The 26,395-nt window shown below is 39.2% G+C and overlaps 1 protein-coding gene across 2 annotated transcripts in view; it reads left to right on the forward strand.

Moving 5' to 3' along the window:
• The window catches only part of SMYD3 (SET and MYND domain containing 3), a 607,450-nt gene that overhangs the window by 445,632 nt on the left and 135,423 nt on the right, over window positions 1-26,395 (forward strand). For both annotated transcript variants that reach the window (XM_053605887.1, XM_053605888.1), the window contains exons 7-8: window positions 1,505-1,607; window positions 11,369-11,479. In XM_053605887.1, the coding sequence (XP_053461862.1) occupies window positions 1,505-1,607; window positions 11,369-11,479 (214 nt within the window). The remainder of the gene's footprint in view (window positions 1-1,504; window positions 1,608-11,368; window positions 11,480-26,395) is intronic.

The raw sequence follows: 26,395 nt of genomic DNA on the forward strand, positions 1-26,395 counted from the left end.
GAAACTTAGTGATCAATTACAAGAAAATGGAAAATTTTGAGTTTAAGGAAAACAGTTTTATAACCTTACATTATATGCTGCGGTATTAAGGAAGAGGCAGACCTCAGACCTAAATTCTTGTTCTCAGGCGGACTTTGCCGTAAAAGGTTGAGATCGTGGGTGCCAGTTAACCGTCAGGCTGAGATGTGGTTATTCATCCAGCCCTTGGCTGATCTCATTCCCCAGCCTCTTGAACTTAGCAGGTCATTATCTCTCTAGATTTGCTGTACTCTACCTGTTGGTTTCCTTTTGTCTTTGACTTAGCACACCCTGAGCTTTATCCTTAAAGCAGCGGTTCTCAACCTCCGGGTAACAACCCACAGGAACTGTATTAAAGGGCTGTGGCATTAGGAAGGTTGAGAACCACTGCCCTAGAAGAAGGAGGCAAACTTTGAGTGTTTGGCCCTCTGAAGTGCTCTCTCCCCAGCTATCACTGAGGAAGCCCTTACCACTGAGCCACTAGACTGTCCTTCCACAAGACTACGGTCACTCCTGATTTCATTTTGTTTGTAGGCTATAAAGATCCAAATACAAATTTAGACTTTCTTATAATTTATTGTGAATCTGAGAATTTGGCATTTTTTCTTAAGTGTCATTCCCTGTAGATGAGGTCTACTGGGCATGCTTCTCAAAGAGCAGCAGCACAGCGTGGTTCAGAGCCTGGGCTCTGAGTGGAGACCACCTGGTTTTCAGGCAGTGACCACTTACTAGTTGTGTGTCCTGGGGCATGTAATTTAATTTCAGTCTCTTCACTTGATCTTCCTAAGATTCTTGTGATGATTACATTTAGTAAGCAAGTGCAAATACAAGAAAGTGCTTTCTACATAGACATGTTTAATTTATCATCAATTTATGGTAGTAGCTTCAAACTACTCCATTTCCCAGATGTTAAGAAATATACCTCCAAGGTAATAAAAGGACTGGACTGTGACACAGGGGCATCAGGATCTAGTTAGCAAGATAACCTCAGCTCTGTGTTGAAGAGGAGGTATTTCTAATTATCCTTTGCAAGGATGCTCCAGCAGAAGTGGCAGTTCTTGCAGAGGAGCTCAGCAAATGAGGTCCTGTGTGGGAAAGGGCAGTGGTGTTTTGGTTGCTGCATCCCATTATCTCAGAGATTATTTCCTTGAAGGTCAGTTCCCCCCACCCCATCTTCATGTTGGGTTGCCTTATTGGCTGGCATGTAATGAATTAACTACCTCCCTATCCCTACCCCAAAAAAGGACTCAGAAAATGTTTTATTAACAAATTCCCCAACTAGCCTCCATCTCGGGGAGAACTGCACTTCGTAGGAAGTGACGTTTCTGTGAATCCACCCTGAGTACTGATTTCCTGGTGGCCTGTCAGCCTTACTTGCGGCTGCCCCCCAACCTAAGGTGTCTTTTGCCCATTACATTTATTAAATTTAGCTGTTTGAATTTCATCTGATGAGCCTTTAATGGTCTCCTTGTGTTCTTCTCTCCAGTATGTCTTTGCTCAATCACAGCTGTGACCCCAACTGTTCGATTGTGTTTAATGGCCCCCACCTCTTATTGCGTGCAGTCCGCGGCATCGAGGCAGGAGAGGAGGTAAGGAAACTCACACTGCCCCTCCTTGGCCTCCTTTCCCAGCAAAGATCCTCTCAGCACAGCCCATCTCTCTAAGCAGCTGCGCCTGAGGGGAAAGCTTTCCATTGTCTCTCTGCCTGTGAGAAGATGCATAGTGCAGTCACCTCACCCCAGCAACCAATCGCTACTGCTCCCAGATTATAAGTGCACTGATTTTGGAGGAACCATCCTATTTCTGGATGCTGATGGTTTCTTGTATGTATGTGAGAGGGGTTTCTGCAAGTGACAGTGGGGGTGTTTTACTCACATGCATGGAAGTTATTAAATCTGGTGACAGCTCAGGAGCCTTTCCTTTCCCTGCAAGTGGTCAGCCTTCCATGGGCAGAGAATGGAATCCCCAGGGCCACCAATTGTATTTTGATGGTAAATACACTTTTATTCTTTATATTAGTAAAGCAAATAGTTTTACTCCTTAAGGTTATCTTTGAGCCTTTATAAACTCCTCAACATTACTGGGTGATTATTTAAGCAAAGATACAAGAGAAAATATAGAGGTCAGGGAGTGTGACCTCCAGCAAATTGGCCTTGACCCTTCCCGTTTTACAGAAAGCTTACCCAGCATGTTTTGATGGGGAACCTGAAGAGAAGCCTGAGGTCTGCAACACAGCTGAACTTAAGCCGGCATGGGTTTGCATAGTTACTGGTTGTGTTAAGTTCTGCGTTACAGGTACTTGTGCTTTCTAGAACAGTTTTCTTCTACCTTCCAATTTGGTAAGGTGTGTATTTATTGCAAGGAAACACTCATAAGATCTTACTGCATTTATGCAGCACTTAGCCAGTAAAACCTAAACCCAGAGGTATATTTTATGTAGACAGGGATTTTGCTTTGACAGGATGCCCTTCAAACTGATTTTCAACTGAATTAGCCACTTCTTACACAGCTACTTTCTGAATTTGCAGTTTTAGGACCAGTGTATGCACACACTGGGGTATTAAATTAACAACAGAAAATTTAGGCTTCCCCCCTCCCTGGGCCACATATGACCTCAAGGCAGATAAGAAAGAGAACCACTATTTATTTTTAGTAATATTAGTTGTTGATGATGACAAGGATTTTATTTAGTTGAGAAAACATTTAGTTTTTTGGTGCCTGTTTCACTGTTGAATGTCTTTCCGCTTTCCATATCTGGAGCAAAACAAGCAAATCTTTTCTCTTATACAAAACATTTCTGCTCAATGTCAGGCTCTTCATACTCATATTTCCCTCTGGTATTTACCAAGGCATCTTCGTAACAGAAAGAGGATTGTTCCCATCAGTCCATCTTGTACCAGCTTGTTAAGAAAATAAAAATTCCTCCATTCCGTTATATAGGTGTTTTTGTTTTTTTTTTGTAGAGACAGAGTCTCACTTTATGGCCCTCGGTAGAGGGCCATGGCCTCACACAGCTCGCAGCAACCTCCAACTCCTGGGCTTAAGCCATTCTCTTGCCTCAGCCTCCCAAGTAGCTGGGACTACAGGCGCCCGCCACAACGCCCAGCTATTTTTTGGTTTGCAGTTTGGCTGGGGCCGGATTTGAACCTGCCACCCTCGGTATATGGGGCCGGCGCCTTACGGACTGAGCCACAGGCGCCGCCCCGTTATATAGGTCTTAATGAAAGACTTTCCCTCTGATTCGTTGTCCCTCTCTCTGCCCACTGTTTCTGCCTGTCTTAATATTTTATGCCTTTTTAAGGTCTTTTGGTATGTTTTGAATATGTCCCCCAAATATCATGTGTTGGAAACTTAATCACTAAATGTTTTTTTCAATAGTAAATATTTTAATTGCCATATGATAATTGTACATAATTATGGGGTAATAGTGATGTTTCAATACATATAATGTATAGGGATCCTATCAGGCTAATTAGCATACCCATCATCTCAAACATTTATCATTTCTTTTTTTCAGATTAATATGAGGATTCAAATGATTAGGTTACATTGTTTGTATTTGTTAGGTAAATTTCAAGTTGTAGTTGAGCCCTTCACCCGGCGGCTGTGCTATATACCCTTACATTGTGCCCATTAGGTGAGAGCTTACCGATCCCCTAAATTCTTATGTTGGTGTTATTTACAGTTGTGGTCTTTGGGTGGTAATTATGATTAGGTGAGGTCATCAGAGTGAGGCCCCTATGATGGGACTGATGGCTTTATAAGAAGAGAAGAGAGACCTGAGCTGGCACACCATTGGCCTCTCACCGTGTGATGCCCTCTGCCACGTGATGAGGCAGCAAGAAGGTCCCCACCAGGGCACCTAGGAAGTCAGGTGTCATGCTTCCTAGACATTTGTAACTATAGACCTTTGTAACTATGAGAAATAAATTTCTTGTCTTTGTAAATTACCCAGTCTGTTGTACTGTCTTATGACAGAAAATGAACTTTGACACCCTTTCAGACACCATCCCTTCTATAAAGCTTATTCTCATCTCCCACGGTAAAGGATCTTTCCCTCTGATATCTCCCTTATAGTGGTGGTTATTTTATCTTTGGCACTTACTCTGTCCCATATGGTGACATCTATATTCAGTTATGAGCTTCATGAGGACAGGCAGTTACATCTTACTTCTGTATCTCCTAGCACTCTGCTTTGTACCTGGGAGGCATTCAATAACTCCTCAATAAGTGACTGCTAATTTCAGCATACCATAAAGACCAGCAGTGTTTCTCAGCGGGGACACTATTGGCATTCTGGATGGAAGGGTTTTTCGCATGGAACTCTTGGATTATGGGAGAAGACTTGCGTCCCTAGTTCCTGCTTGTTAATGCTCAGAGCCACCCCTAACAACTAAAATACATCCTGTACATTTGAAACTGACCCCTTGGAGCAGAGGTTGAGAAGAGGAAGCACCAAGAGAAAAGACGTTTTGAGGCATTAATTGCCTGAAAAGTGGGTAATTACTATTTGTTGTGTACATGGTAGCTTTATCTAAATTGATGCAGGGAAAAGTTTAGGCGTTTTGGTGGTTTCATGCATCACCTTTGCCTCTGGGTTTACTGCTCATGAGGGCAGCCACAGTTTCAATGCAGGCCGTTTGGACTGTAAGCACCAGCAGTGGGCTCTGTGAGGGAGATGGACAGGGCCTGTAGCAGAAGCTCCTCTGTCTGTACTCGTTGAGTAAATGCCTGAGACTTGTTGAAGGTGAAGGAAGTGGAGTAGACTCTTAAAGCGATGTTTAAACTTCCAGGAACCCTCGGAGGAGTCCCATGGTCCCTAGAAAGAAAGAACATGAAAGCCGGCCCATTTTCAGTTAGAGATGGGTGCATTTGAAACCTTACAAAGCGAGAGCTGGGAAATTGCACAAGGTTCCACAGTAGGAGTTGCCATGGAAATTTCTTACTCTTTGTTCCTTTCCATATAAATGCATCCTTTGGTCACTTTGGGATCATTTCCCTTCATAATAGCACCATTTATAATACCACTTAGCTGTGTAAGGATTTGCATCATAATGCTGAGTTATGGGGACTTTTTATTTATTTTTTTTTTATTTGGGTTTTTTTGTCTCCTCATCCAGCCACCTCCCACAGAGAAATGTTTGTAACATCATTTCAGTCATGGCTCACTTGACTGGATTGCTGATGGCTGCCCTTTCAGAGTTATGTGAAGCTATGAAATACATTTGATGGTCTGATAGTCTTATAAAACGTGGATCAGGGAAGAAGGCTGGATAGTCCACACCATCCTCCCAAGAACCCCTGGTTAAAAGAATTTGTAGCTGTTAGAAAAAGCACCCTTTGCTGCCAGCTTTCTGTGAAGCCATATGAATTGGGAGAAATACAATTTACATAAATTTTGAATGTATCGGTATCCCTAATGTCAGCTTTAATCTGATGTGCCTGGGGATGAGGATAGTCCATTTCATCTCTCAGTCATCTTTGTTTGCTGAGCCATTTAATATATTCATGGCATGCTTACTGGGTATCAGGAACTGGGGTAGCCGTTCTAGAGATTTTTTGAGGAGTACAGAGATTAATAAGACCCAGCCCAGCCTTCAGGAGTTCAGGGTATAGTTGCAGAATCTGTAACAGAGCAGAAAACAGTTACAGAATATGAGGAGCACAGTGGTATAATGTGCACAGGGATTTATAGAAATTCAGAGCCAGGGCACCCAAGTGGTTAGGAAGAAGCAGTGGTTGGGGAGCTGTTAAAAAGGCTTCCAGAGAGGTGACTCATAGACTCTCAAAGGATCCAGAGAGTTGGGGTTGAGTGAGACAGGGGAAGGCATGCTAGTTACAGACACAGAAGCCGGGAACAGAGTGTTGAGTTCATTGAGCAAGCAGCAGCTCTCATCAGTAGACTGAAGAGTTTAGATGTGACCAGCTGATAAGGGAAAATGTAAGGACCAAAAAGACAACCCCCTTCTGGCCTTATTCCAAAACTCAGTTTATCTGAAACTTCCCTAACACTGTGATATAGGAGGCGCTCAGTATTTGTAGAAAGGATAAGGGACCCACCAACGGTAGGGAAACTGCATCCTTCTAATTTCAAGTTTGTTCTTTGTTAAGCACCACAAAAGGAAGAAAAGCTTCATGGTTCTCTGTTGCACCCCTTTGAATAAAAGATTTGTTCTGTAGAATTTGGATTCAGTCAAAAGGCCATGCTTAAGGATCTAGAAGGCTACATAACCTGAGGCCACAAGTTCCCCACCCGTGGAAAGAAGGGCATAACCAGATTGTTGTCTGTGTAGGTGAGCTTGGGGTGATGTAGTAATCCAGGCGGAGGTGACAATGGAAGCCTGGAGTCAGGGGAAGGTCAGGTGGTGGTGTGATATGGGAATCTGAAGAACATAATATTTAGAAGCTAAAATTAGCAGGATTTGAGACAAAGATGAGATACAGGGCTGACATCAGGTTTGACTTTAAAATGCAGGGAGAGTTTTCAAAGTCTCTCTTCAGTTCAGAGCTAGTTTTAGTAGAAAAATTTGCGACTGTGACAATGTAATTCCAGAAATAAAAACAAGCTCTAATTTTAATTTCATCTTATCCACTCAGTTTCAGATAATGAAAACATAGTTTCATGGAAAAGGGGTTCATTTTGCCTTTAATGTAAGCAACATAGTCAAGATACAGGAAATTTCTTTCATAATACTCTAAGTTGGAAGTAATTTACTGTATTTTCTGTACGAGTGAACTAAAATGGAAAAGCAGTGGTCAGTGGCATTAATATTTTAATGCAATTCTGTTCTGTGCCATTGAAGCATCAACTGATCAATGGCCAAGTTTCATATATATATATTCCCGCTAAATGAGCCCTACATTTAATGAGCAGACACTCCATTACAGCGGGTGAGTCAATGAGTCTTTAATAAAGGTTTTTATCTTAGGTGGATAAAATGGTCTTAGCTGTCATCAACAGTTAGTAATCTGGTTATGTTTTTTTTTCCATAAATATGAATTAAAAAATAGTTTTGCTATTTAGCCCTTAAACTTTAATACAGTGTATTTTGCAAACTTTAGTGGTATGAAAGAGATACAAAGGGAAAAATGGGTCACTATCTGAGGGAACACAGCAGTCCTCACTGGAAGAGAAATATGTGAGCCAAGCTGGGAGGATGAGAGACCCCTCAATTGACTGAGGAAGATAGGGCCCTGGCCAGCTTAGGCAGCAATGCCCCGACACTTGCTGGTCGGTGTGCAGTGTTCCAGAGGTGTGGCCATACACAGAATTGAGACAGATTGAGGGTTAGGGAAACCTTGAGACTAGAAATACAGGTAGGAAAGCAGTTGGGAAAAGGCTTATGTCTCACAGGCAATGAGAAACTGTTCAAAAGTCTTTAGGTAGAAAAACGACATGATCAGATGGAAGTTTTAGGAAGATGCCTGTCAAAGCAGTTTAGAAGATGAAAGGTGTACTGAAGACTGCAGGGAGTCCAGGTAAAAAGCCATTGCAAAGTCCAGGTAATGGTTCCAGGCAGTTACAGGATACCAAGGGAGGCTTTAAGAGGCTCTTTATGGGGGTTCAATGAAATAACTGGTCTCCTGTTGCCCATTCCCTGTCTGGCATGATCTCTTGTGAGTTTTGGGCCCTTGTAATAAAGTCAAGCACATTTCCTTGATGTGGCAGGCTTTTGAGTGGCTTTATACTGGGCACACATCACCACCTAGTAACTACTGCCCTTTGACCTGATCTGACAGCAGGGGCTAATGATTGAGAGCTATTGGGCTTGGTTGAGAGTTACAGTCCTGGAGTTAACCCAAGAGGGAACACAAGAGATCAGCTCATTTTACCACCCCACCTCATATAAGGAAACTGGGAATCTGGTAAGCCTGATGCTGTAAGATGAATATATATTCTGCGTCTGATGTAACTAATCTATTTCAAAGGTGTGCTTCAAAGTTGCTTGTTTGGAATTTGGAACTTAGTGTCCTTTCTTGATATGATGTCTTTTGCACCTCAGAGGAAGTTCTGGCTTTGGATCATGTAGCAAAAGAAACATTCCGGGAATTAAAAAGGTGCTGCTGTTGTCTCAGCTGAAGGAGTCCAGTTGCCACAGAACATTGTCAAGCACGGGCAGTGCTTGATGGTGCTGCCGCAGCTTCTTAGGAAGCTGCCCTCTCCTACAGCATCCCCAGAGGTGGTAGAAGCAGATGTGTTATTGTCAAAAAGAGCACCAGGCTTGAATCCAGAAATCTGGGCACAAATCCCAGCATTACCTGAATCTAAGACTTTTTTTGATTTGCCCTGTTCCATGATGGCTCGCCAGGTGCCTCACACTGAGTAGGTATTCAATAACACCATTGTCTACATTTTTAAAGGGCAGGTATTCCTATTTCTGTGTATGGAGATGGCCATGGTGGATTTGACAGACCTGGCTGGCCAGGCCATGCCTCCTCCCACCCCACCCCTACCTTGTAGCTTTAATGAGGCCTTCCCAAAGGTCTGTTTTCTGTCAAAGAGGATGGCCTGCAGGATTTTAAGCAAGTAAGATCATGCTTTGTAGACATGAGGTGCTTTCTTTTAAGCAAAACCACATGGAGTTTTTTGCTCCAGGGATTTTTTGTCAATAGATAATCCTGCCTTCTTGTTCTGCAATATTCCCTTCTCCCCCTACCACAATACCCTTGTAATTTCCACTTTTAAGAGCAAATAAAGAATTAATTTATAAAGTATGATACACGCTGATAATACTTACAGAAAAAGAAAGATCAGCAAAGAGGAAGGAATTAGTGCCAGGGAGGGATGAGGATTGAGTTGTTTTTGTAAACAGGATGGCCAGGTTAGACTTTGGTGAGAAAGTGAGTTTTAACTAAGGCTCTAAAGAAATGAGGGAGACGGTCATAGTAGATCCTGGGGAAGGGCAGAGGCAAGAGCCAATGCATAGGCCTTGAAGGTGGCAGGAGTGTGTGTGGAGCTAGCAAGGAGGCCCGGCCGGCGGGAGTCAGGGAACGGAGTCAGTGAGCTATTGTCTGCCTGTGATGAAGCACCAGTTTTGTTCCACTAATCTCTCATAACCTGTATTTTTATAAAATTTAATGGAAATGAATTATTAGAAAATGAAATTTAAAACACATAAAGTAAAAACCCGATGTTTTGTTTTTAGTCACGTAAAATTATTCTTGTATTCGTGAAAAGTTTCTAACCATTGAATTTGCGTCTCCTTCCCTCCCTCACTCCTTCACTCACTCACTCCTTCCCTGCTTCCTTCCTCAGATAGGGTCTTGCTCTGTCATCTAGGCTGGAGTTTCTTTATTTCTCCAGACTTGAAGGTGATGGGTTTTTGTAAAACCTTCCATGTTAGGCCAAGTTCCAACACTTTGGGAAGCTGAGGCAGGAGGATCACTTGAGGCCAGGAGATTGAGACCACCCTGGGCAACACAGCGAGACCCTGTCTCCACAATAAATTAAAAAATTAGTATGGCATTGTGGTGCATGCCTGTCATCCCAACTGCTTGGAGGCCTGAGGCAGGATGAACACTAGGGTCCAGGAATTTAGGGGACAGTGATTACACCACTGCACTCCAGCCTGGGTGACATAATAAAAACTTATCGTTATTTAAAAAAAAAAATAGCAAGGAGTGGTGTTCTGAGCAGCATGTGTAAAAGAAAGAGTAAAGACAAGGATGACTCTGGGGTGTCAGACTCTGGGGATAACACAGAAGATGAGTTACTATCAGCTAAGAGTGGGAAGGCTCCAACTGAGATGGAACAAGTTGGGGGGAAAATTAAGAGTTTTGTCTTACATATCTTGAATTAGATGTTCAGTATGCAGGAAATCAGTTAAGAGCAAAATGTGTGAACATCATGATGCTGCCTAGATACCTGTGACTTAGGCCGGGCATGATGGCTCACATCTGTAATTCAGCATTCCGGGAGCTAGCAAGGAGGCCTGGCTGGTGAGAGTCTGAGGGAACAGTCAGTGAGCTGTTGCTGCTCTGTCTGGCTGTGATGAGGCAGGAGGATCACTTGAGGCCAGGAGTTTAAGACCAGCCTGGGCAACATAAGGAGATTCCCCATTTCTTAAAATTAGCTGGTCATGATAGTGCAGGCCTGTAGTCAGAGCTACTTGGGAGACTGAGGCAGGAGGGGCTCAGGATAAGGTTACAGTGAGCTGAGATTACACCACTGCATTCCAGCTTGGGCAACAAAGCGAGACCCTGTCTCTTTAAAAAAAAAAAAAAAAAAGCACAAAAGACATGTGATTTAAAGTAGATTCTTGGGAGAGGGAGGCACCCGTACCTCAGTGGTTAGGGTCCCGGCCACATGCTCCAGGTCTGGTGGGTTCAAACCTGGCCCAGGCCTGCTAAACAACAACAAAAAATAGCCCGGCACTGTGGCAGGCGCCTATTATCCAAGCTACTCAGGAGGCTGAGGCAAGAGAATCACTTAAACCCAAGAGTTTGAGGTTGCTGTGAGCTGTGATGTCACAGCACTGTACAGAGGGTGACAAAGTGAGACTCAGTCTCAATAAAAAATAAATAAAGTAGACTCTTAGGGATATAGAGTAACCCAAAGAATCCTTTAAATATGTCTTCCCTTATAACCTTCACTATCTAAAACAGGGAATATCTATTCTGTTTGAAAGGGTCTAACAAAATCAATTTAAGAGCCTCCATCAATGATTGCACTCTGATGGTAAACTCTCCTCAGTTGAAAATTATTCTATATATATTACCTGGCTACAAGTAAGACAACTTTCTCTTCTCTCCTAATTTCAAAGATGCCAAATTTGGATAACTCCAAATTCCATGAGGCAGCTATAGAATTGGTTGGAATTTAAGAGTGATCTGCTTGCATCATCTGCCACCCAGTTGATTGCCAGGATTAATCTGGCTTCTACTATTGCCAATGATTTTTTTTTTTTTTTTGCGGTTTTTGGCCGGGGCTGGGTTTGAACCTGCCACCTCCGCCCTACCCCTTTGAGCCACAGGCACCGCCCTCCTATTGCCAATGATTATAGAATTTATTACCAAACTTAAGTAACATCAGACACGTAACATCTCTTGGTATCTTACTTTTTAGTGAGAAAAAGGGTAAGGTACAAAAGTGTAGGAAGTAGTGGGCCCAATTCTTTAAAATAAATTCACGATAGATGTGGACTCACCACATGACAAACAACAAAGGCTGAAAGGGAATACATTAAAATCTACACATGATTATTTGGGTAGAGACACTAAATGGTACTTTCTTTCTCATTTTTTTAATGTATGGTAAATCCAAGTTTTACTCTGATAATTAGCAATAATAATGTTAGTTCAAATATGCAGAACAGCCATGTGAAATCCTCCCTCTCTCTGGCCTCTGCAGCTCACCATCTGCTACCTGGATATGCTGATGACTAGTGAGGAGCGCCGTAAGCAGCTGAGGGACCAATACTGCTTTGAGTGTGACTGTTTGCGATGCCAAACCCAGGACAAGGTATGTTGTGTGCACCAGAGTGGAACACCACCCAGGTTCACTCAGTGATTTTTTTTTTTTTTTTTTTTTTTCTCAGAGAACTCTGCTTTTATTTCATTAACCAAAGTAAATGACCTTCAGTGCATGGTGGGAAACAGGCTAATAAAATAATGCACTGAGCAGCATATATCTTATTTTGTGACACTTTTGTCACTCACCAAGCTGAGATTTAATAAAAGGTAAAGGATGCTTAGCGGCTAGTGGGAATGTAGGCATTAAACATGGTAATTAAAAGAATGTTGAAGGCCACAGTATTATTAGAGCATATAGTAAAGGGTTGAATTACATTATTGTTAATAATAGCTATTGCTTTGTAATAAACACACCAAGTTGTACCTAGGTTATCTCTTTAAAATTTTTCTTTTAACAGGCTTATTGAGGTATTATATAATTCATATACAAAAATTTTATCTTGTTTAGTAAACCAGTTCTGTGATTTTTAACGAACATACAGTCATGTAACTGCCATCAAAAATAACATACGGAATGGTTCTATCACCGCCCCACCCCCCAAAAAATTTCCCTGTATCCCTTTACAGTCAATCCTACCTCTCTAACCGCAACTCCTGGTAACCACCAATCTGTTTTTTATCCTTGTACTTTATTTCTTTTTATTTTCAGTTGATGCATAATAATTATAGGTATTATAGGATACAGAGTGATGTTTCAATACATGTATATATATAATATATAATGATCAAATCAAGTTAATTACCACAATCATAACCTCAGGCATTTATGATTTCTTTGTGTTGTGAATATTCAAAATCTTTCTTCTTCTTTTTTTTTTTTTAGAGACAAAGTCTCGCTTCGTCGCCTTTGGTAGAATGCTGTGGCATCACGGCTCACAGCAACTTCCAGCTCCTGGGCTTAGGCGATTCTCTTGCCTCAGCCTCCCGAGTAGCTGGGACTCCAGGTGCCTGCCACACCACCCAGCTATTTTTTTTTTGTTGTTGTTGTTGTTGCAGTTTGGCGGGGGTCGGGCTTGAACCCACCACCCTCAGTATATGGGGCCAGCACCCTACTCACTGAGCCACAGGCGCTGCCCAAAATCTTTCTTTTTTTTTTTTTTTTTAGCTTTTTAAGAATACAAAATAGATTACATTTAACTGTAATCAGCCTGCAGTGCTGCAGAACACCAGATTCACTCCTCTTGTTCAGCTGTGACTCTGTATCCATTAACTCACCTCTTCTCATCCACCCCTCATCCACCCCTACCCAGTGTCTAATACTAGCTCTACTTCTACACTTTTTTTTTAGCTGTCATATGTGAGTATGGGACCCACTACTTCATATCCTTTGGTACCTTACCCTTTCTCACTATTTTTCTGTGCCTGACAGTTTTAACATAATGCCCTCCAGGTTCATTCATGTTCCTATCAATGACAGGGCTTTATTATTTTTTATGGCTGAACTGTGTTCAATTGTGTATATATCCCACGTTTTCTTTATCCATTTATCTGTTGATGGCTATATAGGTTGATTGTGTAGCTCAGCTATTGTGAACAGTGCTACAATGAACAGGGAGGTGTGGGTATCCCTTTGATAGGTACCAATTTCCTATCCTCTACATAAATACCCATAGTTGGATAGCTGGAGAAAACTCCGTATTTTCTATAATGGCTATACCATTTTACATTTCTACCAAGAGTACATAAGAATTCCCTTTTTTCTGCATCCTCACCAGCAGTTGTTACTTTTGTCTTTTTGATATGTTGTTTTAACTGAAGATGGTATCTCATTGGTTTTGATTGGCATGTCTCTGATAATTAGTGATATGGAACATTTTTTTTCATATATTTATTGGCCTTTCATATGTATTCATTTGGGAAATGTCTGTTCATATCTTTGTCCACTTACTAATTGGAGAGATTTTTGTGGGGGGAGTTTTAGGGTGGTTTATTTATCTGTTTTTTTTTTTTGTGTTTGTGTGTTTGTGTGTTTGTTTGTTGCTATTGAGTTGTTTGAGTATCTTGTATATTCTGAATCCCTTATTGATGAGAAGTTTGCAAATATTTACTTCCATCGAACAGGTTGTCTCTTCAGTCTGTGGATTGTTTCCTTGGCTATGCTGAGCTTTTTAGTTTCATATTATCTCATTTATCTGTTTTGTTGGATTTTTGTTGCCTGTGCTTTTGAGGTCTGAGCCATAAAGTCTTTGCCTCAACCAATGTCCTAAAGTGTTTTCTCTGTTTTCTTCTAGTAGTTTTATAGTTTATAATTTTACAGTTAGATCTTTAATCTATTTTGGTTCCTTTCTATATGTGGTGAGAGATAGAGGTCTAGTTTCATTTTTCTGCATAGAGATATCCAGCTTTCCCAGCACGATTTATCAAAGAGGGTGTCCTCTTCCTATGGTAGGTTAGCGGTGCCTTTGTCAACAATCAGTTGGCTGTAAATACGTGGATTTATTTCTGGATTTTGTGTTCTGTTCCATTGGTCTGTAGGTCTGTTTTTTTTTTACTAATGCCATGCTGTTTTGGTTACTGTAACTTTGGCCATATTTTAAAGTCAAGTAATGTGTTGCTTCCAACCTTGCTTTGGTTGCTTGGGGCATTTTATATTTGTATATGAATTTTAGGGTCTTTTTTTTTTTTTTTTTTTACTACTGTGAGGAGTATCAGTGGTATCTTTATTTTTTTTTTTTTTTGGCCGGGGCTGGGTTTGAACCCGCCACCTCCAGCATATGGGACCGGCGCCCTACTCACTGAGCCACAGGTGCCGCCCAGTGGTATCTTTAGATTTCTTTTGATAGTGCGGTCATTTTAATCATAATCATTCTCTTGATTCAGGAGCATGGGATATCTTTCTGTGTCCCCTCCACCGTCTTTCATCAGTGTCTTGTAGTTCTTATTGTAGAGGTTTTTCATTTTCTTGGTTAAATTAATTTCTAGGGTTTTTTTTGTTGTTGTTACTATTATAAATGGGATTTCTCTCTTGATTTTTGTTTCAGTTAGTTTGTTACTGGGGTAAAGCAACAAAATTACTTTAAGTCTAACAGTTTTTAGGATAAGTCTTTAGTCTAAGTCCATTTAGTATGGAAATGATGTCATCTACAAAGTGGGACAATTTAATTTCCTCTTTTCTAATTTGGCTGCCCTTTTGTAAAAGTTTTTATTGATACATGCTAATTGTATATATGTATGGGGTATGTATGATATTTTGATGCAAGCATATAATGTGTAATGATCAAATCCGAGTAATCAAGATATTGATGCATATCAAATCTCTAAGAAATTTTCTGACTTCTTGATAATACTCATTTTAAATAGTGAGATGATATCTTATTTTGATTTTCATTTCCCTGGTGATTACTGATACTGAGCATTTTCCCAATATACCTGTTGTAGGTTTGTGTACCTTCTTCGGAATAATATCTATTTTGATTTTTGCTCATTTTTTAATCAGATTATTTATGTTTGGGGTATCAAGTTGCTTTTGTATACTAGATACTAATCTCTTGTCCACTTAACATTTTGCAAATATTTTCTCTCATTCTGTAGGTTGTTCTCCCTTTGTTATGCAGAAGCTTTCTAGATTGATATAATACCATTTGTCAATTTTTGCTTTGGGTGTCTGTGCTGTTGAGTTCTTACCAAGAAATCATTGCTTAAACTGTTGTCTGAATCGTTTCCCCAGTGTTCTCTTCAAGTAGTTTTATGTTCAGTTAATCTATTTTGATTTTTTTTTTTTGTATGTGGCAATGGATAGGGGTCTAGTTTTATTCTTCTCCATGGGGATATCTAGTTTTCTTAGCACCATTTATTGAAAAGATTGTCCTTTCTCCACTCTGTGTTCTTGGTGCCTTTATCAAAAATCAGTTGACTAAATGCATGGACTTATTTCTGAGTTCCCTATTCTGTTACATTAGTCTGTGTGTCTGTTTTTATGCTACTGCCATGCTATTTTAGCCACTATAACTTTGTAGTATATTTTCAAGTCAGGTGGCGTGATGCTTCTAGCTTGGTTCTTTTTGCTCAGTTTTTCTTTAGCTACTCTGGCTCTTCTGTGATGCCATATAAACTGGGGATTTTTTTTTTTTCCCTGTTTTGGTGAAGAATATAATTAGTATAATAAGAGGGGTTACCTTGAATCAGTATACTACTTTGGGAAATATCATCATTTTAACAGCATTAATTCTTCTGATCCATGAGCGTGGCTGTGTATCCACTTGGCTTTGTCCTCTTCTGTTTCTTTCATCAACGTTTTATAATTTTCATTGTAGAGGTCTTTAACATTCTTTGTTAAACTTATTCCTAGGTTTTCTTTCTTTCTTTTTTTTTTTTTGACAGCTACTGCAAATATGGTTGCTTTTTTGATTTTTTTTTTCCAGCTAATTTGTTATTACTGTGTACAAATGCTACTGATATTTGTGTGTTTATTTTGTATCCTGAAGCTTTACTGAATTTTTAAAAATCCAGAAGTTTTTTGGTAGATTAGGTTTTTCTAAGTATAAGATCTTTTTTTTTTTTTTTTTTTTTTTATTGTTGGGGATTCATTGAGGGTACAATAAGCCAGTTACACTGATTGCAATTGTTAGGTAAAGTCCCTCTTGCAATCATGTCTTGCCCCCATAAAGTGTGACACACACCAAGGCCCCACCCCCCTCCCTCCATCCCTCTTTCTGCTTCCCCCCCCCATAACCTTAATTGTCATTAATTGTCCTCATATCAAGATTGAGTACATAGGATTCATGCTTCTCCATTCTTGTGATGCTTTACTAAGAATAATGTCTTCCACTTCCATCCAGGTTAATACGAAGGATGTAAAGTCTCCATTTTTTTTAATGGCTGAATAGTATTCCATGGTATACATATACCACAGCTTGTTAATCCATTCCTGGGTTGGTGGGCATTTAGGCTGTTTCCACATTTTGGCGATTGTAAATTGAGCTGCAATAAACAGTCTAGTGCAAGTGTCCTTATGATAAAAGGATTTTTTTCCTTCTGGGTAGATGCCCAGTAATGGGATTGCAGGATCGAATGGGAGGTCTAGCTTGAGTGCTTTGAGGTTTCTCCATACTTCCTTCCAGAAAGGTTGTACTAGTTTGCAGTCCCACCAGCAGTGTAAAAGTGTTCCCTTCTCTCCACATCCATGCCAGCATCTGCAGTTTTGAGATTTTGTGATGTGGGCCATTCTCACTGGGGTTAGATGATATCTCAGGGATGTTTTGATTTGCATTTCTCTAATATATAGAGATGATGAACATTTTTTCATGTGTTTGTTAGCCATTCATCTGTCGTCTTTAGAGAAAGTTCTATTCATGTCTCTTGCCCATTGATATAAGGGATTGTTGGCTTTTTTCATGTGGATTAATTTGAGTTCTCTATAGATCCTAGTTATCAAGCTTTTGTCTGATTGAAAATATGCAAATATCCTTTCCCATTGTGTGGGTTGTCTCTTTGCTTTGGTTATTGTCTCCTTAGCTGTACAGAAGCTTTTCAGTTTAATGAAGTCCCATTTGTTTATTTTTGTTGTTGTTGCAATTGCCATGGCAGTCTTCTTCATGAAGTCTTCCCCCAGGCCAATATCTTCCTGAAAGATATTGGCCTGGGGGAAGTATAAGATCTTGTTATCTGTGAACAAGGCTAATTTTATTTTCCCTTTCTAATTTTGATGCCCTTTATTTTTTTCTCTTGTTCTATTGCTCTGGGTAGGAATTCCAGTACTTATGTTGACTGAAAGTGGTGAGTGTGGATATTTTTGTCTTGTTCTAGATATTAAAGGAAGGCTACCAATTTTTTCCTACTTAATATGGTCAGTATGGATTTGTCGTATATGGCTCTTAATATTTTGAGATAGGTTCTTTACCCATTTTGTTGAGAGTTTTTATCTTGAAGAGATGTGGAATTTTATAAAAATCGCTTTTTAGCATCTGTTGCAATGATAATATGGTTTTTGTCCTAAATTCTATTTTTGTGATGTATCGCATTTATTGATTTGCATGCAGTGAACGATCCTTGAATCTCTGGGATGATTCCCACTTGATTATGATGAATGATATTTTTAATGCATTATTGAATTTGGTTTATTAGTATTTTGTTGAGGATCTTTATATGTATGTTAAGCAGTGATACAGGTATATAGGTTTTTTTGTTGTGTTTTTGGTTTTGATGTTAGGGTCAATGCTGGCCTCATAGTACAAGTTTGGAAATACTTCTTTCTCTCTCTCTCTCTTTTTTTTTGTAATAGGTTGAGTAGAACTGGTATCAGTCTTTTTACGTTAGCTGGAATTTAGCAATGAAGCTCTCAGACTGTTCTTTGATGGGAGGCTTTATTACAGCTCCATCTCTTTACTCATTATTGGTTTGTTCAGATTTTCCATTTCTTTGTGGATCAGTCTTGGTAGTTAATATGTATCTATATGTTTATCCATTTCTTCTAGGTTTTTCAATTTACTCTCATATAGATAATAGTTTCTAGTGCTAGGTTTTACATTTTACTGTCATATAGATAAGTTTCCAGTGATCTTTGAATTTCTATGGTGTCAGTTGTAATATTTCCTTTTTCATCTTGATTTTATTTGGAACTTACCTCTTTTATCATATGGTTAGTGTAGATAGAGGTTTATTGATTTTGTTTATGCTTTTTAAAAACCAGCTTTTCACTTTATTGATCTTTATAATTTTTAGTCTCTATTCTGTTTAGCTCTGCAATAATCTTTATTATTTATTTCCTTCTAATTTTGGGTTTGTTTTGTTTTTGCTTTTCTATTTCCTTGAGGTACATCTTTAGGTTGTTTAACACGAAATCTTTCTTCTTTCTTGCTGTAGGCATTTCTTACTATAAACTTCCCTCATAACACTGCTTTTGTTATACTGCATAGGTTTGGGTTTATTTTGCTTCCATTTTTATTTTTTTTAAGAAATTTTTAATTTTCTTTTTAACTTCTTTTTGACCCAGTGGTTGTTCTGAACAGGTTGTTTAATTTCTGTTTATTTGTATAGTTTCCATAGTTCCTCTTACTGATTTCTAATTTACCCCATTCTAGTCTAAAATTATACTTTATAAGATTTTGGTTTTTAAAAAAATATGTTTGGTCTTTTTATTGCTACTTAATGTATGTTTTATCCTAGAGAATGTTCCATGTGCCAATGAGAAGGAGATATATTCTGTAGCTGTTGGATGAAATGTTCTGTGAATGTCTCTTGGGGGTCCATTTGGTGTATAGTGATGATTAAGTCCAGTGATTTTCTGTTGATTTTCTGTGTAAGTGATTTGCTAAAAGTGAGTGTTCAAATTCCAACTATTACTCTATTAGAGCATACCTTTCTCTTTAATTCTAAAAATACTTGTTTTGCATATATATGGGTTCTCCGATTTGGGTACGTATTTGCCTACAATTGTTACATCATCTCGCTAAATTGATCCCTTTACCATTATATAATGACCTTCTTTGTCTCTGTTTTTTGACTTAAATATTTTAAGTCAAAAATAAACTATTTTGTCTATTATAAATATGGTAACTTCTGCTTACTTTCGGTTTCTGCTTGCAATGGGTGTCCCCCCGCCCCATATCTTCACTTTTAGTCTGTGTGTCTTTATAGGTGAATAGATTGAGTTTATTTTAGGCAGCATATGTTGGGTCTTGGTTTTTTATCCAATTGTGGATAGAAATCTCTGTCTCTTAATTGTGGAATTTAAACCATTTTCATGCCTGGTTTTCATTGATAGGTGTGGGTTTATTCCGAATCATGTTATTCATTTTGTTTGTTTTGTACACTCTTTGTTTCTTCTTCTTCTTGTTTACCTTATCAATGTGGTAGTTTTCTGTAGTGATAACTTTTGATTGCTTTATTTTTCTCGTTTGTACAACTCACATCAGTGAGTTTTATATGTACTTTCATGTGTTTTCATGATGCTAGATACTATCCTTTTCCTGCCAGGTATAGGACTTCCTATGTTGTTGTAGAGATAAGTTAGTGGTAACAAATTCCCTCAGTTTTTGCTTATCTAGGAAAGTCTATTTATCCTTCATTTCTGAAACACAGTGTTGCTAGATGTAGTGTTGCTGGCAGGTTTCTTGTTTTGTTTTGTTTTTTTGCCTTCAGCACTCTGAATATACCTTCCCTTTTTCTCTTGGCCTGTAAGGTTTCTGCTAAGAAATTGTTAGTCTGATGAGGATTCCCTGACATATGATTTGATGCTTTTCTCTTGCTGTTTCAAGAATTTTCTCGCTGTGTGATTTTTGACAGTTTAGCTATAAAGTTAGATTAAATCTATTTGGGGATTTTTGAGCTTTATGTATCTAGATGTCTTGATTGTTTCTACAAGTTTGTGAATAGTACACAGCATACTTCAATGGATGTCACATACCTTGTTGCAAAAACATCTATATTGACTTGCCACATTGCTTTTTATTTCCTAAGGCCTGTTCTATTTAATTCTTTTTAAACACCATGATGTCTATCGGTCTATTCAAAGCTCCACTGCTAGATCATTGAAATAGCCCCTCATTGTTCACTGGCCCATAATTTATTTCCTTTCATTAACCCCCTGTACCGTTTTGGAGTAAACTTTCTCAAATACCACTGTTCCACGTTTCCATGTTGTTACTTTGCTCAGAATTCATCAAGCATTATCTATTTTTTTTTTTTTTTTTTGAGACAGGATCTTGCTCTGTTGCCCCGGCTAGAATGCCGTTGTGTCATCACAGCTCACTGCAACCTCAAATTCCTGGGCTCAGGTGATCAGCCTCTCAAGGAGCTGGGACTTGAGGTGTGTGCCACTATGCCCAGCTAATTTTTTTTATGTTTTGTAGAGATGGGGTTCTCACTGTTGGTCAAGCTGGTCTCAAACTCCTGGCCTTAATCAGTCCTCCTGCCTCAGCTTTCCACAGTGATAGGATTACAGGCATGAGCCACTGTGCCTAGCCGTATTGTCATTCGTGTTCAGAATAAATTTCAAACTCTGAGCTTGGCATTCAATGTCTTCTAAAGTCATGACCCTAACGTCCAACCGGTCTTTGTGTTCTCCCTTTTCTTTTTGAAAATCACCTTTTCTGCCACCTACAGGATTTGGAAGTAGTTTCTAGGCACTCATTCATGCACACACATACACTCATGCATATATAAGCATATACTTGTATATGTAGCAATAAATTTTATAGTTTTTGAGAATAAGAGTGACAAGAAATTAGATGAAATCATGTTAGTACCCAGAATTCATGTCATATGATCTTTTATATAATGGCTAGAGGTACTACTCTGATCTTAGCCAAAGGCTAAAGGTATGACATATAATGATTAGAATATAATTACAAATTTACTCTGTTTTCCAGCAGCTAAAGCTAAAAGGCTGCTTTCAGAATTCACAGTAACCATACATAACATTCCTCAGCCAAAGCAGTTATTTATGCACAGACCCAAGGCTCTCATAAAGTACTCCTATTAGACTGCTACAGTAGCTGATTTTTATAATATTATAATACAGAAGTAACAAGAAAGGTGAAAAATTATGTAATCTAAGATCTTATCCTTCTGATGGTTTGCTTCAGTCAAAGAATAAAATTTACTTTGTCTAGGGGAAACCAAGGCCTGCATATGCTTCAGGTAATCCTCCATTGATGTTATTTTTTGCATATGGGCTTTTATATTTTGTATTATTTTTAACATTCAGTAAACTGATACATGTATATAGTTTGAAAAGTTAAAGTACTGTAATCCACCTGAAAACCGTAGTGCACTTTCCTTTTCCTGCTCTCTAGAGATAACCCCATTCAGCTTCTTGAATTTTCTTTTCATGTTTGTAAAATTACAGCTCCTTTAGGTAAAGTGCTAAGGATGCTTTTTGCAATTGGATTGGGTTAAAGCCTGTTTCTTATTTCCAGGATTTAAAATTTCTTCTTTCTCTATCTCCTGATTTGTATTTTATTTCTGCTTATTTTTGTTTTTTAACTTCTGATGCATTCACTTCTAATCCGTTAGGATTTGAGCATCCTAATCATACTTCTTTTAAATCTTAGTTCCATAAAATTATCTTCTACTGGAGGAAATCATGTTCTGACTGATTTCTGTTGGTTGTATTCCTTAGTGTTGCATTTCACTAAGTCTCTTGGAATTTTGTATAGCAAGCTCATTTTCAGTGGACAGCTTTGTAGTTTTGTCACTTTTTCTCTTTCTCTGCTCTTCCCTTCTGTCTGGTAGTTTTGCCCCTACCAGACCCCTCTGACTCTGGTTCAACAGCAGAGTTTAAGGGCATTCGGGCTCCTCCTAACCCTCTGATGTCGAGGCTGGTGCCCATCGTGTTCCCTAGGTGGTGCCTCTCCGCTCTGTACCTGGATGTGAGGCCGTGGCCTTACGTGTCTTCTGGCCCGTTCAGCCCCACAACTTCCTGTAGACATTTAACCCAAAGAAACAAGTCATCAGCCCCGGTTTTTTGGCCTCTTTTAACAAGTAAGGGAGCCTCAGTGCATTCCCTGGCTTTAAGCTTTAAGGTTGACTCTGCTCACCTTTCCTGGTGAGGCATTTTTATTCCCTATAAACCAGCAGAACTGAACTTGTACCCACTACTGCCTGCATACCTGAGGCCCTGTGGCTTCAGCTTTGCTTATTGCTTTGCATAGCTCTTCTGTTTTTTGTCCAGAGAGATGCTTATCTTGTTTTTGAATTGGTGGAGCTATTTTTTGGCTTCTCTTTTTATATTTTGCCTATCTTTAACTATGGGTTTGGAGTAGACGGGGAGAACTTTAGGGCCTTAACTTACACATCTTCTTCTTTTTTTGTAGTTTTTGCCCAGGGTCAGGTTTGAACCCGCCACCTCTGGTATATGGGGCCAGTGCCCTTGAGCCACAGGCGCTGTCCTAACTTACACATCTTAATTATAATCTGCAGTTTTCTTTTCAAGTACATAGGTAAGAACCCAAACCTTTGGAAGCAAAGGAAAATGAGAGAATAAACAATGATCTAATTGTCCTGAGGGCTGCCAAGCATGTGGGTACATTTCGCCCAGTGCTAGCCTGTCCGTTGAGCAGGGGATCCGCTATCTTCTTTTATCACAGGGCCTTCTGTGGGGAGAGAGTTGAATAGGGGAATGCTGAAAATGTTTCCATTCTGGAAACAGTTTAATAAATTATTCTATAGGGGAGAAAAGCCTTAATAAAGCTGCTCATTGCCTGATGCTACAATTCTAAGCTCACATCCTCTTATTTTCTTCAGTACAAATAAAGCAGTGTTATGTATTATCTTGAGCAATTATGGAATCTTCTCTTAAGAAAACCCCTTTTTGTTCAGAATTGCCTTTCATTGATCCCTTCAGAGACCCTCCATGACACTGTGAGTTATGGAGCTGTGAAGTACCCTGGTATTCCACAAAGAACTGGCTTTTGCTAGCACAATGCGAGAATTGCCTTACTTCCTGTCTGTGCTGTGCAGCGGCGAGGCTGTGCCTGCTACACTGAGCATTGGGGAAGGCAGGATTGAACCAGAGGGAGAAACAATGGTCATCTGAAGAAGAAATTAAAGAGTGTCAGAGTTAAAGCCATCAGCAAAGGAAATGAAAGTCCTCTGCCCAAGAAAAATCTTGATAGTAGGTTGAGTCTATTTGAAATGTGAGCATTTACTTAGAGTTCATTAGTAAAGCATGATTTCTGCTGCCTTCCTTTATTTTGTTAAATTAATTGTGAGCAGAACTGCCTCATGGTGGAGTGATGAGCCCAAATGCCTCTGAACTGTTTTCTGTTCAACTTTTAACAACTGAAGCATGATGTGTTTGCTGTTTCTGAAGTTTTCATCATAACCGAAATGTGTTTGTTATCTTCAGGACGGTTAGGAAGATTTGGCAGGAAATTGAAGACCTCAGTGTGTGTGTATGTGTACATGTGTGTATGGATGTGTGTGTTTGCATTTTTAAATAGTCACACTCAACATTGCTGCATGGTACCTGTGTCTTGCTGCTTCAAACAAACAGAAGAAGGAGTTTCCCCAGAGTGAGTGCAGTGCTTGCCAGCGTTCATGTTTAAATGAGGAGAGGAGCTTATTGACTTCATAACCACATAATCCCATGTGTGATGTTGCCATAAAATCCTGGGAGAGGCTTCTGGGCCTGGTACAATGGCCTATAAAGTTGGCTGAGAAATAAACAAGGTAGCTATTGTGTTTGCTTTGGAACGTAGGGATGACCACATCACAGGATGGAGGCTTCATCACGGCCTTCTCCCTAGGGGATAGGCAGCTGTGCTCCCCAGCTCCTTCAACGAGTTATGTCCAAAAGGCCACGTGAGGGGTGAGAAGACCACAGTTTGTGGTGTCATGAATTCTACCTCACGTTTCCAATTCCTGTACAAACATTGTTTTTGCTGGCTTTTGCTTCTACATGAAGCTCCAGTTCAGGGGACAGATTTAGTGATGACAGCTAATGTGACACAGAGTATGTATTCTGTGTACCTGACCCAACACACAGCCCACAGTGTTCAAGAAGTGTTACAGAATAAGGTGACTCTTCCTCAGAGAATGTTGTAAATTAGAATACCCGAGAAAGCTTTGGGGGCACTTACTATGCCCTGGTACCAGCAGCTGGATCCTCTGCTGAGTTATATGCTTCATCATATTTAATATCTCCAACCTTATTTCCATTCTTGAAGATGAAGTAATGAGATTTCAAGAGTATGGCCTTAACGATTCCACCGTGCTCTTTCTAGAATTCTACGAATAAATAGGTAAATCCTACCTATCTTTTTTAAAAAAAGGATTATAATTTGCATTCAGTAAAATTCACCCTTTTTAGCATATAGTTCTATGAATTTCGACACGTGCATAAAGTCTGTGAGCACCAGTACCATTAGGATATAGAACAGTTCCATCTCTGCCATCCCCCAGATTCCTTCCTGCTGCCTTGTGTCAACCCTACTCCCACTCCCAGACTCTGCTAACTAACCCATGATCTGCTTTCTGTCATTATAGTTTTACCTTTTCCAGAATGTGATGTAAATTAACCAGCCATTCCATTCTGGGTTCTTTCACCTTGCATAATGCATTTGATATTCAGCCATGTTATTTTTATACACATTTATAAATACATAATCTCAGTAGCTGGTTCTTATTACCATCTGTTCTATTTCCATTATAAGGCTCTTCCACAGTTCGTTATCCATTCTCTAATTGAAGGGGATTTGAGTTCCTTTCCATTTTTGGTGGTTATTAGTAAAACCAGTGTAAACATTCACGTACCAGGTTAATGTATGAATATAAATTCTCATTTCATCTGGGCAAATACCTAAATGTGAGATTCCTAGGCTGTATGGTAAATATGTATATGTTTAACTTTATAAGAAATTACTGTAATTTTTTGTAAAGTGGACATATCATTTTTAATTCCCATCAGCAATAAATGAGAATCCAGGTACTTCGTATCCTTGTTAGTCCTTGGTCTTGTCACATTTGTTTTTGGTTTTGTTTTAAATCATTCTAATTTACAGGGTTCAAAAAATGTGTGCACATTTTAAGAAAGGAAAGAAATTATATTAAAATTATAATACTCAACATACACCAATAAAAAAAGATGAGCACAAGTCACATTGGGCCCCTCTTATATATATAAGTCCAACATGACTTGAATATTACAAATTTAATTCAGTTTTTTCCTTTCTTAAAATGTGTGCACATTGTTTGGTATTCTCTGTAGATATGTAGTGATATTGCATTGTGAATTTAATTTGTATTTAATAACCAATGATGCATTTTTTTCACAGGCATATTGCCATATATGTAACTTATTTGGTTATATATTCAAATCTTTTGCCTGTTTTAAAAATTGGATATTTTCTTATTATCAACTCTCTAAAGTTTTTGATTCTGTATACAAGTCTTTTATTAGGTATGCTTTATAAATATTTTTCTCAAGCTCTAGCTTATTTTTTCATTCTCTTTCCAGTCTTTTGAAGAGCAGAACTTTTAAATTCTAATGTAGTTCAATTTTTTTTTTTTTTTTATGCATCAGTGATGCCCTAAGAGATTGTTGCCTTATTCAAGAGGAGAAAGATACTTCTCCCTTTTTATATTAGAAGTTACATAGGTTTAGGTCTATATTTAGATCTTTCATCCATCTTCATTTAATTTATGGATATGGTGTATGTATATGGATATCTCATTATTACAGTATTTGTTGAATCAGTATCTTATTTATAGGATACAGTGTTCGATGTAGGAGGAGTTGGGTTCCATTCCTTGTAACATCAACTTGTTTTTTTTGTTTGTTTGTTTTTTGCAGTTTTTTTTTTTTTTGGCCGGGGCTGGGTTTGAACCCACCACCTCCTGCATATGGGACCAGCGCCCTACCCCTTTGAGCCATAGGTGCCGCCCGTAACATCAACTTGTTAACACCAGTGCCTCTGGCCAGAAAGATGAAATCTGAGTGTTGGGTGAGCAGACAGCTTGAGAGAGTAGAAAAAGCACATGCTTTGCACACAGGTGGTCCTGGGTTTATTAACCACTTAACATTAGTGAGTTTCCCTATATTAGTCTCAATTTTCTCCTTTGTAATATGAGACTAATTTATACTTGGCAAAGCTGCTTTGAGGGTTCAATTAGACAATATCTGCATAGCTTGGGAGGTGGTAGATTCGCAGTAATGGTAGCTGTTTTAGTTATTGAATAACCTGGAGGAAACAGTCTATTCGGAAAGTTCCAAGAATTATAGTGTCCTCAGTTACTACCATTTGCTGATCAGACTACTTTAACTGCTCCCATAGTCTTCTCGATAGGTTTTTAAGAATTTCTCCTCCGACATTTAGTCATCTCTGCTCCCTCCCCCATTTCTGTGCCCAGCGGTCACTGTAAACGGTGCTTAGAGCTTTTCTTTTGTGTTCTCTCTGGCGTGCTTCCCTCCCTCGCCTGGGCTTTTCCTCCTGAAGAGTGAGGTGATCTTTGTCCAGGCTTTGGT

The sequence above is a fragment of the Nycticebus coucang genome, chromosome 10 (assembly GCF_027406575.1).
Source record: "Nycticebus coucang isolate mNycCou1 chromosome 10, mNycCou1.pri, whole genome shotgun sequence".
Classification (NCBI taxonomy): domain Eukaryota; kingdom Metazoa; phylum Chordata; class Mammalia; order Primates; family Lorisidae; genus Nycticebus; species Nycticebus coucang.